The sequence below is a fragment of the Ovis canadensis genome, chromosome 7 (genome assembly GCF_042477335.2).
Source record: "Ovis canadensis isolate MfBH-ARS-UI-01 breed Bighorn chromosome 7, ARS-UI_OviCan_v2, whole genome shotgun sequence".
Taxonomy (NCBI): Eukaryota; Metazoa; Chordata; class Mammalia; order Artiodactyla; family Bovidae; genus Ovis; species Ovis canadensis.
Window position 1 is genome coordinate 36,268,967 of NC_091251.1, and position 14,698 is coordinate 36,283,664.

At 41.7% G+C, this 14,698-nt stretch overlaps 2 protein-coding genes across 8 annotated transcripts in view; both read left to right on the forward strand.

Annotated features, from left to right (window-relative positions):
• Positions 1–6,317, forward strand: part of RAB2B (RAB2B, member RAS oncogene family) — a 14,722-nt gene extending 8,405 nt beyond the window's left edge. The window contains exons 6-8 of the mRNA XM_069597753.1: positions 3,108–3,219; positions 3,821–3,889; positions 4,694–6,317. Of these exons, the coding sequence (XP_069453854.1) occupies positions 3,108–3,219; positions 3,821–3,889; positions 4,694–4,801 (289 nt within the window). The 3' untranslated portion in view covers positions 4,802–6,317. The remainder of the gene's footprint in view (positions 1–3,107; positions 3,220–3,820; positions 3,890–4,693) is intronic.
• Positions 6,318–8,036: 1,719 nt separating this feature from the next.
• The window catches only part of CHD8 (chromodomain helicase DNA binding protein 8), a 56,753-nt gene continuing 50,091 nt past the window's right edge, over positions 8,037–14,698 (forward strand). For 4 of the 7 annotated variants that reach the window (XM_069595840.1, XM_069595845.1, XM_069595843.1 and 1 more), the window contains exon 1: positions 8,045–8,162. The gene's annotated coding sequence lies outside the window, so the exon portion shown is untranslated. Of the gene's footprint in view, positions 8,163–14,698 lie in introns of all 7 variants that reach the window. The other 3 variants (XM_069595842.1, XM_069595850.1, XM_069595849.1) reach the window with 3 other exon arrangements.

The following is a 14,698-nucleotide window of genomic DNA, read 5'->3' on the forward strand; positions in this document are numbered from 1 at the left end:
TGCCCAGAAATGGAACTGCTGGATCTTATGGAAATTCTGTTTAATTTTTGGAGGTACTGCTGTACTGTTTTCCATAGTGGCTGCACTACTTAGCATTACTGCTCTCAGTGCACAAGCATTCCAGGTTCTCCCCATCCTTAGTAACATCTGTTATTCTCAATGAATTTTCTAAGGCACCCATAGGCCACAAGACATACTTGATAGTTTTGTTATTAAATAGTTAGGTCTCAACAAAATAGCAGGTATTTTTGTCATAGCAACTGAGTAACTGTTTGAAAAACAAAAAACGTGAATTAAAAGGAAAAGAATTTCTTATTTCATTCTTAAGTCACTGTAATTACTTGCTAATGACCTGTGTAGGCCTATCAGGCATAGCACAGCTTGTCGAACCTTGGAGTTAACATTGGACACTACCACACTTTTTTCTGTTGCAAATTGATTTTTGTGCAGTGTTTGCTTTTTTGTCACAGCAGCTGCCAAGAATGCAGCCTCAAAAAGAAGTGCAAATGTTGAATCTATCATGATCTGATTTTGACACTGCCAATTATATTAAGCTTGTATTTATGTGGGGGCTTCTCTGGTGGCTCAATGGTAAAGAATCCGCCTTCCAGTGCAGGAGACACGGGTTCTATCCCTGGGTTGGGAAGATCCCCCGGAGAAGGAAATGGCAACCCCCTCCATTGTTCTTGCCTGGGGAATCCCATGAATAGAGGAGCCTGGCAGGCTACAGTCCATGGGGTCACAAAAGGGTCAAATATGACTTAGCGACTGAACAACAGCAATTTATGTGGTGTTCTGATGTTGAGTGTTGCTATGTTTCCCTTGAGTATTTCAAATAATCTGTGGCACCTAGAACTGTGGCCACAGACTGATTATACTCATTGGTTCAGCCAATTTGTGAAAAACCTTAACTACATCCTGGATACTGTGGTAGACCCTGAGTGGGCAAGGTGAAAACAAAATCCTGCCCTCATTCCCACGGAGCTCACAGACTAGTGGAGACATAGATATTAAGCATAAAATGATTTGTATCTGTTTATAAATTATGATAAATGCAGTGCAGGGGAAAAAAAGGGCACTGTAAAAAAGAGTACCAGGATACTTATTTATTTTTTATAATTTTATTTGGGTTTCCCTGGTGACTCAGATGGTAAAGAATCCGCCTGGGATGCAGAAGGCCAGGGTTTGATCCCGGGGTTAGGAAGATCCCCTGAAGGGAATGGCTACCCACTCCAGTGTTCTTGCTTAGAGAATCCCATGAACAAAGGAGTCTGGGGTCTTAGTTGCTGCTTGTGGGCTTTCTCTAATTTTGGAAAGCGGGAGCTCCTCACTAGTTGCAGTGTGCAGGCTTCTTGATTTTGTGGCTTCGCTTGTTGTGGAGCACGGGCTCTAAGGCATGCAGGCTTCAGTAGTTGTGGCAAATGAACTCAGGTGGCACACTGGCTTAGCTGCTCTGCTCTGAGGCATGTGTGATCTTCCCAGACCAAGGATCAAACCAGTGTCCCCTGTGTTGGACCACTGGACCACCAGGGAAGCCCCAGGGTACTTATTTTTGATTTAGAGTTGTCATTTAAACTGAAATCTGAAGGATGGGCAAGAGTTCACTGGGCAAAGAGTTTTTGAAAAGGCGTCAGATAGGGGTAAGAAACTGTGAAAGCTTTAAACTGGGAAGAAGCTTGATGATAAGTTTATAATGTTGAAAGAAACCTGGTGTGGTTAGACTAAATCAGAGGGGAATGGTACAAGACGAGGTTGGAAAAGAAGGCAGGAGCCAGATCTTGTGGCACTTACAGACCTGAGTGAGGAGTCTGGATTTTATTCTAAACACAGTAGGAAGCATTTAAGAGTTTTAAGCAGAGAAGTAGCTTGATCAGATTTTAAAAGATCTGGAGGGGAACAAGGGTTGATGTGGTTCTCAGCTGCAGTAGTCCAAGTGAGAAAGTGGTGGATTGGACTAGGTCAGTGACACTGGAGAGAGAGAAAAAGGATGATTATAGGGTACATTTTGGAAACACTTCGCTTTGGGGTGAATTGGGTATTTGGTGTGAAGAAGGAAAAAATGTTAATAATAGCCTTGGTTTTTGGCTTGTGCCATGTGGAAGTGTGGGACAGAGTTGGGTTGGGGGGAAAAGATGATGTTTCATTTTGATGTACATCTGAGATGCCTTTTACACATGAGTAGAAATGAACAGGCAAATGGACAAACAGATCTGGAACTCAGAGGTATGTCTGGGCTAGATGTTCAGATTTAGCTCTGTTGCCATTTTGGGTTAGTTCTTCCTTGGTCTTCACACAGCTCATGAAAAATAAGTATACGTTTTGCAGATTTTTTTTCTCTAGTGGACTTACTCCTGGATTTTTTCTTTTCATGGTGAAAAACTGGAATCCTCCCAAATGAAAATTTCCAGTTTGAAAAATGAAAATTGGACAGTTCACCATAATCTTATTCTGCATCCTTTAATCCTGTGTTTCATAAAGTCTTTTCCATGCCACTTTATTCTTCCTCAATCCTCGGCTCTGTTCTTAGTATCACCTAATTTTACCCATATCATTTTCTCTGAATCCTTCATTTCCCTGGTGGCAAGCTGCTGTTTATTATACATGTTAATAATGATACTAGTGAGTTAAGGCAACTGGGTTTTCCTTATTCCTTGCTGTCTCCTCTTGTGGCTTGATTCCAGTAATGAGGAAGACACTTATCACTATGCGATGTGACATCCATGACTTTTCTACTTCCCAGTAAATGGAATTTCCCTTTCCTCTTCTTTCCTTTGGTTTAACTGGATCTCCTTCAAAAAAGAAGACTACAGCATAGACCTTGAGAAACTATGGGGCTTGCCTAACCTTTTATAAACCCTTTTCTCTGTAATAAGAGATAAGGCATTATCCTCAACTGTGTAGCAGCTGTCAAGAATCTGATCTGAAGAATATTTTCCCAGAGGCTACAGAAATCAGCGACCCTGTACAAAAGGACACCATTCAGGATCTGCATTCTTTATGGATTAACTGGCAGTTGAAACAGCTGTGGGATTCTTTTAGAATAAATTTCTTCTTTCACTTGGATCTTTTTTTAGTTTTCTCCCCAATTAATGATTAATCTCTTGCAGTGACTTAGAGTCTCGTAGGGATGTGAAGAGAGAAGAAGGAGAAGCCTTTGCTCGGGAGCATGGACTTATATTCATGGAAACTTCAGCCAAAACAGCCTGCAATGTTGAGGAGGTACTATTTCGGAAAAAGTAGGGAAAGCTTTTCAGAGATTACACCGTATCTTTGTCCCTGCCTTTTTTTTCCCTTCAGAATTCTCCTCCCCTGTTAAAACATGGGTAACAGGGGTCATAGTGACCATGTCTCTCCCTCTAAGGGAATTGTTCCATTTGTTTTTCCTTGTTCCTAAGGCTTTACTTTTATATTAAGTAACATTAATTGGTAGTGTGGATTGACACTACTGTTATTTGTAAATCATCTTAGTTGGAGGAACTAATGAATTCCATCTTAGTCATTCCTAAGTCTGGTATTGAATCTGTCTTAAGTAACTGACTCAGAAGAGAGCATATTTGCTTTATTTGCAGAGTGTGCCAATCTGGGAACCCTAGGTACATCTTGTGTCAATACCAAAATACCATAGAGTCTCTTTTTTCTATTTGAAATTGTTTGGAGTGGGTTTTACAGGGTCTTTGGAGGACCTTGTATATTTTTACTCAGTTCTCCTAATGGTTCCCAATTCACTTTTGAAATCCAAATCGGCATAATATTTGTATTCTCTTTTCCTAATTTCTCTACCTAAACTTGAGCCTAATACTATGATTTATGTCTCCTTCAGGCCTTCATTAACACAGCCAAAGAAATATATAGGAAGATCCAGCAGGGTTTATTTGATGTCCACAATGAGGTAAGATAGGGTAAGGGGCTGACAGTTAAATTTGCTTTGTTTTAAACAGGACAGGATGCTTCCTAGAATATAAGCACTTTCTGTCTAACATGATACTATATGAAGCTATATGAACTGGCATAGCTTGTCTGTTTTTTTCTCAAGTCTGAGACCCAGACTGCTTAAAGTGAAGTGAAGTGAAGTAAGTGACTCAGGCATGTCCAACTCTTTGTGACCTCATGGACTGTGGCCTACCGGGCTCCTCTGTCCATGGGATTTTCCAGGCAAGAGTACTGGAGTGGGTTGCCATTTCCTTCTCCAAGACTACTTAAAGAGATTATTAATTACTGGTCTAAAAGGTTTATACATTATGGGAGGTTTTTCTCTCAACCTCAGGTTTTTACTATTCCAAAGCATGGGGGAGGTGTGGTTCTTAATTGCTTAGCTTGTCATTTCCTTAAAGCACATTTGGGGGGCGGGGGGGGGGTAATGAATTATATGCTAATATGCTGCCACTTCTGTTTTACCTACTCTTACCAATCACATCCTGATTCTGCACATAGCTATGAAACTTAAGTAACTTAACAGTCACTTTAAAAATGGGCACAGAAGCCACTTCCAGTGATCTATAATACCACAGCTGGTGACTTTATTTTCACCATCACAGATTATTGTTCCGCAGCAGTCTGGCTAAGGCGCATGGTTACCTGCCAAGGCCATACCTGCTTCTAGAAATTGTAATTAATGATTTCTCCTTTTATCCCTCTCCTTTCTCCCACTTACTTTCACACTGAGGTGGGAACTATTGCTTCTTTTCTCTTACAGGCAAATGGCATCAAGATTGGACCCCAGCAGTGTATTTCAACCCCAGTGGGACCCAGTGCCTCCCAGCGGGGCTCTCATGACATGGGGGCTGACTCTGGCTGCTGCTGAACAACTGGCCTGGACTCTTTTTTTTTTCCTTCCTGGAACAGCTTCAGATCAGTAGGCTTAAAGAAAGAGGTCTTTGGCTGGGAAAAGCCTCTTTTTAAGGTGTGATGTTTTGCCTCTCCACTTAAAGACCAGGGGAGAATTTGGGCCCTTATTGACCTGTCCTTCTTCAGGGACGTGAGCATTCCCTATAGATTAGGGCTCTTCTCATCCTCCTGTTTTAATTTGTAAAATGTTAGGATCAAAGCTGATTGTCATGGTAGTTCAAAAATAAATTCTTTTATAAGCAGACACAATCTACTCCCCACCAAGAATTAGTAACAAGGTCTAGGACGTTCTGCTTGAGCCCTTGAGGTGACTGGGATCTGGCTGCCCTTTGGGTTTTAGGTCCTCAGTTTAGGGATTTCATTGAGGTTTTTCACTTGCCACTACATAAGAATTGTTGCAGAAGGCAGTTCTTCTAATTGAACTGCTCAAGGATGATGAATACTTCTCCACCATCCCATTTCTAGTTTCTCTGTTTGAGAGTAACTACAAAACTTTTGAGAGTAGTAGAGTTGGTCCTGGCCTTGTAGCCACTTCCTATCATTACCTAAAGAAAACATCTTTCCCTGTTTGTTTTGTTTTAGGGACCAGACCTAACATTGGTAAGTCAGTATCTTTCACCAAATAGACTCTTACTGTTTTATCCCACTCACTTCTTAAGGAGACCTATTTAGACTTTCTATCAAGCTAATCTGCCTACTGTACACGACATATTTGCTTCCACTCTATGCCTTTGCACATGTCCTACTATACACTACTGTTATACTCAAAGTCCACATTTTTTTCCTTCGGAAAGCCTTCTTTGACCTAGGGTCTTCTGAACAATTATTGACACAGTACCTTTTAGCTTTCATATATTGTTTATTCATATGTATATTTATTTGTATTTATGTTACTTTGTAAATATGTTTTATAGTAGCTTTGTGTGTGGAACCTGTCTCCTCATATAGGTTGTAAGCTCTTTGAGAGCAGGAACCCCTGGTATCCTTTGACTTTTGTAAACCAGTTCCTTCACCATTCCTTCACAGTGCCTAGTGCTACTTGCGTGATCACTGAATTTGACTGACAAAGACTTGGAACAGGTTTATTTTAGGCTGCAGAAGAAACAAAAGCCTTACAGTCATCTCTTTGTAATTCTATCTCAGTCCCTTCCATCTGCTTACCCTGAATTCTTTATTGCTCTTCTTCTCCTCTCTGTCCTTTCCCTGGCTCTTTGCCTCCATTCCATGCAGCATACAATAAAGCTGCCTGCTTCCAAGCAGTCAAATAAGTGGATACTTCTCCATTTGAAGAGCATACAATACTATCCTAGTCAAGTCTGTCTTTGCTGTACTTATCATGCAGCCTTCTGGGTCAGTTGCTATACTGATGTCTCATTTTCTTCCACAGCACTGCGGTCTTGTGAATTTTTTTCTCTTTTTTTTTTTTGGTTGTCGATAAATTGTTTCATTATTAAATATATGCATGTATCCAAGCTTCTCACATTTCATGTGTCATTTTTGATTGTATCTCAAACATAAGTAGATACTCTTCTTCTAGGGAATTGTATCAAAGGTATTGGAAGAAGCCTTCTTGAGATACATTCATTTTATACTGGATTCTGCCCCCAGTAGCAGTAGTATTAGTTCACACTGTATCACAGGAAGTTGGAAGGCATATGGAGTACTGCTTTGATTAAGGTTTGGTTTGGTTTTGTTTTTGAAAACTCCTACCTCATTCCGAAAAGGATTAAGGCTGTTGAATTTGGCTAGTCCGCTCACACCAGAGACAGAATTATAAGTAAATAAAACTTTATGGTTTCTGTACAAGAGTTTCCTCTATCAGTCAAAGAAACCTTTAGTGATCAGGGTGAATCAGAACATTGATCAGACATAGCATTCTGTCTAGAGCTGTTGCTTTTGGAGTGTTTTGGTTTTTTTTTTTTTAACATGGTGAACAACTCAAATGGGGTATCTCTTGAACTGATAATCCCATATTATCCAAAAACCACTCATAACCTTCTATACTCAGGTATTTCATCAGTTTTAAGCATAAGAAATGAAAGTATCTGGGCAAATTCATGACCTTTGTTGATTACTGCTGATGTTCTGAATGAAATGGTCATGAGGAGTTACAGAAAATGCATCTCCCACCCCCATGTGAAGAATACTGTTTATAATATGAGAGTTGGTTGATTTTTGAAGCCCAGGACAGTTGGAAATCATAAGTCATTACTATTTATAGGTCATTGCATATGGCAGCAGAGAAGGCAATGGCACCCCACTCCAGTACTCTTGCCTGGAAAATCCCATGGACAGAGGAGCCTGATGGGCTGCAGTCCATGGGGTCGCTAAGAGTCAGGCTCGACTGAGTGACTTCACTTTCACTTTTCAGTTTCCTGCATTGGAGAAAGAAATGGCAACCCACTCCAGTGTTCTTGCCATGGAAGAACACTTTTTTTTTTAAGTTGAAATTCTTTCCTGAATTTTGTTCATTTCCAACTTACTAGCAGTAATCTGTACTGTCAAAGTCAGAACACTGGAAAACTTGTGAGCGAAACAGAATTAGAAGCATCTAGAATAGATGCATAACCTATGCTGATGTTATGCTGATATCCTGAAGATTGAGAAATCTCTAAAGGATTATCCCAGGAACTCAGAAAATCCACTCACTTCAAGAATTAATTTTTGTTTCTTTGATTTGGTTAAGATCGCTTCACTTGTATGAGAGAGGGTGGGGGTTGCCTCCAGGCACACTCAGCATTATTCCAGGTTTACTCCCCATCGTGACTGAGGGGTAGTCTGATTACGTAAAGGAGGGTACGTTGGGGCTGTACCTAAGCAATCGGACAGGACGCCGAAAAGGGCTCTAGATTCCTTAAGCACTCCTTCCTCCTCCCGGCCCGAAAAGCACCAGCCCGATCCAAGATGGCTTCCCAGAAACAGGTAACTAAATGTTTTAGTTTAGAGCGCCCCCAACGGCGGGGGTCAAGAAAAGAAAGATACGGAGAGATCCTAAAGCTCGTGAACCGAAAGCGGTCAGACACAAGGTACCGCCAGATTTTATTTTCAATCAGGCATATGTGTGGTTGCCTCAGCCTTTTAGGACCTCCCATCCTCAAGAGACTTCCTTGATGGAGCTCACATTACCCTGCTGGAAGAGGCGGGGCGTCGGCCCTGCCATTGGCGGGTGGGAGCGTAGGTGGGCGGAGCAAGGGAGCATGGACTACTAGCAAGCTAGATTGAGGCGAGGGCTGGCCATGCTCCGCCGGAAGGCGCCTTGTTCTCCGAAAGGGTGAGTTGAAACGCTAGCTGGAAAGGAAGCGCCGGGACTTGTTCAGGTAGGCTTTCAGCACACGCCCGCTGCTCAGTGCTGGTCCGAGAGTCTTTGCAAAAGCTGCGGCTCTTAGATTGGTTTTCTTAACTCATCCTCCTCCTCGCTCCCCCGCCCTCTGTCCTTCCCCCAGTTGTGCGGGATCAGGTGCTGGGTGATGCTCCGGACTGAACCATTCTCCTTTGTGAGAGGCCGGGGGTGAGGGCGGCTGCCGGCCCGCGGGGCCCGAGCCGGGCTGAGCTGCGAACGCGGCTGCCCCGGCCCCTGTGAAGTTTTTAGGCCTTGTCATTGGATTACTGGGCATCGTGTAGATTTGAGGCAGATCCGTTTTCTCTTTGCCCCTTCAGAGGGAAAACTCCGCGGCTCCGTTTGGTTACTCCATACTTTGGACTCAAGTGGGAGTTTGGGGTTTGGGGGTTTTTTTGTATGTGTGTATTTTAGCAGTAAAGGTGGTTAGGAGAGCATGAGGTGAGCATGTGCGATTGTTTTACATTATTAGGTGTAATTTCTGTGGATCTTTGGGAGAGCGGAGCAGGCTTTTGGACAGTGTTTAGAGGTGGTTGGAAGATAGGAGGTCTAGCTTTGCATCTCCATTGACAGGTCCGCAGAGCTCGCTGGTTTTCTGTTGCATTATGTAAACTCTTCAGTGGCAGAAGACCCCTCCCCCTTCCTCGGAGCGAAAGCAGTTTCTTTATTTACCTGTCTCCAGTGTCGCAGGAAATTTCCCTGCCTTTGCGGCAGCTGTGCAAATGCAGCAGCTCCTACCTTTTAAGGGGCAGTCCTAAATGATTAAGGTCTTCAAGGAAGAGGTGAATTGTGGTATATAGATGTTTGGTGGACCAATCTCTTTTCAGTGACTGAGAACCGTGAGCCAGAAGTGGAAGACTTAGAACTTGATGTCTTTTTCTTTTAAAGAATAGACATAGTGGAATGCCCCAAACACCGGAGGAGCTGCGTTTTCTGTCTGCTGCACCCTACCATCGCCCTAACATCCACAGCTTGTTTACTCTTCATGTTGTTCTGAACCTATTAGTTCAGCCGGAGATTCTCTGCCTGTTATCCTTAGCATCAGGTGAGGTCCTATCCACTGTGGGGCACGTTAGGTACTAGAAGGTGAGTTTGTGATTTGAATAATATTCTCTTGGTAGTCCATTAGCTCTGTTTTCTGCTTAGGAATTTCTTTTGTATTGATCAACAAATAGATTTCAGAACAAACTGTGGTCCACCTCTTAGGGCAAGAACATGGGAAGTTTCTCATTCCAAATATTTTGGATTATCCCACCCCTTAAAGGAAAAGAAGAGTTATGATAAGGAAAACAACTTTTTTCATTTAAAGAGACAGGTAATAAGAGTAGTATGCCAGTGGGTCTGCAAGGCAAAATGAAGGACGTTGGCCAAAGAGAAGGTACGTGTGTGTAAAGACAGGCTTCGGGGAAGGTTTAAAACTGCAGTAGTAAAGGAGTTATGGATTAGGATAAGAGGTTTGATGACACAGTGCATCGTTAGTGACACAGTTCTTGCTTTCCTCATGTTTGATCTATCCTGTGCCTCTGGCCTTTTGAGTATGTCAGTTCCCAAAATGACAAAATCCATTTAGACATGGATAGAAATGATAGAAATAGAAAGCTGCTGAGCTGGTTGTGAATCACCAGGAAACACAGATCTTGTATTTCCCGGGACAGTCTTCTCTGCAGCACCTGCTGGGTGATGGGGTGAAAGAATCTTGGCATTGTGGTAACCACCGCTGCACAGTTTTAGTTGTAACAGGAAAAATTTGCCACTTATTATTAGAAGGGTCAAGTTTCTGGTAGGTAAGGTAGGATGGTGAAGGGAATTGATCTTTAAAAGAAACCCTTGTACATGTCTCCTTTGAAAAGAGTGAGGTGTTTATGGGCAAAACTAACACTTTATTAATTTGTGGGTTTCAAGCTCTGTACTTGCTTTCTGAAAGAATGAGATTTAATACTCATTCAGATGAATGCTAAATGCTTTGAAGATACTGTTTGTCTACAGTCCTGCAAGGGTTAAGCTATCTTTGAGCTTACGTTTAGCCTAATAACTGAAGGATAAACAAGACAATATTGTTCTGGACCCTCCACCCTCAGCCTCAGAAGTGACTCCACTTCTGGAGTTGTATTTGAACCAGTCCCTGATCCGCAGGTCTTTGCTTGACCTACCCTTGCACCTACTATAACCAACTTAGTATTTACTATTTTACTTTTAGCATTCGATTCATTGGTAAACTATCATTTCAGAACCTACTCATCTCCTTTTTAATTAATTGTTCTTTTTCTCACAGAGCAGGTGGTCTTCCTTTTATCCTTCCATTATAATTTTGTCCACTTTGCCTTTTATTTTGACTCACTGACATTGTCCCTTTTCCCATCTGTCTTGAGACCATTTAAGAATGCAAAGAGACCCTAATTTTCAAGAGGGGTTCCTTTGGTGCCTGGTACCCAAATAACTTGGCTTCCCTGGTAGCTCAGCTGGTAAAGAATCCCCCTGCAATACAGAAGACACTGGTTCGATCCCTGGGTCGGGAAGATCCCCTGGGGAAGGGATAGACTACCCACTCCAGTATTCATGGGCTTCCCTGGCTCAGACGGTAAATAATCCACCTGCGGGAGACCTGGGTTCAGTCCCTGGGTTGGGAAGATCCCCTGGAGGAGGGCATGGCAACCCACTCCAGTATTCTTGCCTGGAGAAAACCCCTAGACAGAGGAGCATGGTGGGCTATAGTCCATAAGGTCACAAAGAGTTGGACAGGACTGAGCAACTAAGCACAGCATGGCACCCAAGTAACAGTTGTATTGCTATGTAGCATCGCTGGTGTGTGAACTGTTCACTATTGCCTAAAGCTTTGTTTAACCATTTATTAAATTTTGAATTATCCTGGATCCCCTTCTCCCAACCTTAACCTCTGTTTTGTTTTGTGTTGGTTCTTACATGAAGTTGTAGTTTAGCTTTTTTTCTTTGTTTTGCTTTTTCTGACTAATTCATATTGCCTTTAAATTTTTCTCTATATTGCAAAATAAGTCCACCTCTTTGTAGTTATTGGATATTTTAAATTTAAACTACAGAGTATGTTACTGTCTGAGATTTCTCATTAAGCTGTTCAGGCGGTAACAATTTCTTTTGCCGTTTTATTACCCATCACTTTCTATCCTTCACTAAACTCTTGGCTATTGAATCTCACATGAAGCAAAATAGTCCGCTCTGCTGTACTTTGCATGTGTGCTCAGTCGTGTCCAACTCTTTGCGACCCCGTGCACTGTCCCCCGCCAGGCTCCTCCGTCCATGGTATTCTCCAGGCAAGATTACTGGAATGGGTTGCCATTTCCTCCTCCAGGGCATCTTCCCAACCCAGGGATCCAACCCACATCTCCTGCATTGCAGATGGATTCGTTACCACTGCACCGCCTGGGAAGTCCCTGTAGGTTAACTTTAAAGTATCTAATTGTTGCAGGAGATCAGATCCTGCAGAAGTTTTTTTAAAAAAATAAAGCACTTAATTTCTGTATATGTTACATAATGTAACATATATTATTTATTCTTCTATATGTTACATGATAATGAAAAATCTAGCAGAAAGACTGGCATAGATAGTTACTTTTCATGCACCTTTAGCAGGGATGAATTCAGGAATGTATTCCAAGCAATGGGACAGTGTAGGCTCCGGAGCCTAGATGACATTCGAGCCCCTTCCTATTCAGACTTTTCAAGTATAGTCGTGCTGCTGCTGCCGCTGCTAAGTCGCTTCAGTAGTGTCCGACTCTGTGCGACCCCATAGACAGCAGCCCACCAGGCTCCCCCATCCCTAGGATTCTCCAGGCAAGAACATGAGTGGGTTGCCATTTCCTTCTCCAATACATGAAAGTGAAAAGTGAAAGTGAAGTCGTGTCAGACTCTTAGCGACCCCATGGACTGCAGCCCACCAGGCTCCTCCGTCCATGGGATTTTCCAGGCAACAGTACTGGAGTGGGGTGCCATAGTCTTACTAGTTTGTTTGAAAAGAGTTTTCAGAACATAGTCAAGTAAAAGTACAAAAAGTTGCAAAACCAAACCAAAGATGTTAAATATTACATGTCTGTGTGTGTGTGTGCACCATGCATGTGCTAAGTTGCTTCAGTCCTGTCTGACTGCAATCCTGTGGACTGTAGCCTGCCAGGCTCCTCTGCCCATGGGAGAGGGCAAGAATTCTTCCAGGCAAGAATACTGGATTGGGTTGCCATTTCTGTCTCTAGTGGAATCTTCCCAACCCAGGGATTGAACCCGGGTCTCCTGCATTGCAGGCAGATTCTTTATTGTCTGAGCCTCCAGGGAAGACCACCTTTATGCGTAATTTTTAAAAGATTGGCTTTGTCATTGAAAGAGTGAAGCATTCCTGATTTTATTCCCTCAATATATTTCCAGAGAAAGTTACTGTGTATGGCTTATTTTTATTTGGTATTTCTGGGCTTTTTATGTTTTTTAAATGTTAAAAAGGTAATTAAATGACAGACTTTTAAAATTACTAGATAATAACCAAATTACTAGATAGTAACAGAACTGTGCTTTTTTCTCCGTATGTATGTCAGCACCCTAAATCTGATAGTTCTGATTTGTTTGGTAATAAATATCCCAATATTCCAGTACTAACACCTTTTTGTTTTGTTTTGTAATTCTCCTTAAATTATGTCAGTAACTTTCCTTAGAAGAATATATATTAGTTGAATTAGTTGAATTCTTAACTTCATCTGAGAGGAAGTATATTCAAGAGCTGTAAAGTCTTTCAGATTTCTCAAATTGTCTCTCATGGTCTTTATAAAAACCTTTGGAATATCCCACCTCCATTTTCTCTTCCACTACATGATTTGGGGATACAACATATCTTTGGGAATTATTCTTAAGTCACATGGATATTCAGAGGTACATGGTCCCATTAGTGATACAGGAATTTATTTTTGATTGGTTCTAGGGAAAAAAACAGTGATTTTGGTAATTTGGCAGCCGACTTAGAACCAAGTCATAATAGTGTTTTGTAATGGAACATGAAATCATATTTCACTTATTCTGTGATTTTTCATGTCCTATTACAGATATCAGATGTGTATCAGATACTCATCCATTCAAGTAAACTTAATGACAGGCACGATTTTTCAGAATTTTTGAATAGGGGCTGCCAAGTTGCATAAACACTGAACTTTCGGTGTTTTATTCTTCATTGCTTCCGTTCAGCCCCAGGTCATTCTTTGTTTATTTACACATTAAATCTCCTAAACATGTAGTGCTTTTGCCTGTTTTTTGGGTGTACCTCTTGGTGGGGGCACCTTTTCCATGAGGTCTTAAGTATGTATGTGGGTAATGCTCACTTCCCTCTCTGCTCTCCTGAAAGTCATGGGAGTTAAAATTTGAGGCACCTGGGACTAGGGGCATGTGAGCTCCTGAGGAACAGCCTAGTCAGTTGCAGAACTGATAAGTTCCCACAGGCAACATTGTGAAGTAAGCAAGGTACTCAGATAGATACCAGCATCATTTCTATAAACACACAAAATGATTAACTGAATTACCTGCATGTTGTCCTAGCCACCCATGCTGGTTGAAGTCTGTTCCGAGGTTTTGAGGTTAAAGTGTTATCCTGCTTTCTCAGCACAGTAGTGCGGGTCTTTTTATCCTACCCAGCAGTCCAGCTATTCTGATTACGAAACTTTTGCATCTACTTGAGTATCCCACCATTCTGCTTAGCAGATCAGCTCAGCCAAGTCTCTAAGGAGTAATTTTGCTTTGAGAGAAACCTTTAGTGGTAGTCTTTTAAATTATTAGACAGGGTATAATAAACTCCTTTTTATTTGCCTACTGTGTGCCAAACATTGTACATAATCTTTTAATCTTCAGAATAACCCTGAAAATGTGTGTGATGTTACTTTCATTTTACAGAAGAGAAAAAAATAAGACTTAGTGAGGTTTGATAACTTAACCAGGAGTAGGACTCTGGTCTATGGGACTTCAAAGCCTCATTTGTTATCATCTCCCCCCAGTTAGAAATTCATTGTAGGCCTCTGGACAACTGTGTTTGACCACAGTATTAGACAAGTAGGCATTCCATAGCTTATTAAAGCTATACCTTTAGCAGTTGTAGGGCCTTGAGAATGTAAATTTTCTTTTTGTATTTTTGTCAAAAGGAAAAAAAAAAGAATAGTAGTTTCTTTTATTTGACTTAGTTATTTTGAAGATAAGATTATGTGAAATACTTTAAGCTCTACGGAGGAAAATCGCTTGGTCAGTCACAGACAACTTCATTTTTTAGCCAGTGCAAGTGAAACTAACTCACTGACTTCATCATCCCATGTCACTGGATCATTTTTTGTGCCTAGAGGCATAAGTGAGGTAATAGCAGTGTTTCTCCTCCCCTGCCACACATACTTTTTTAGCATAAATGTTGCAATGAAAACAGTCCCTCATAAATAATTGAGTAGGAGTTCCCTGTTGGCCTACTGATTAGGATTCCTGGCTTTCACTGCCACAGCCTGGGTTCAGTCCCTGGTTGGGGAACATCACACAAGC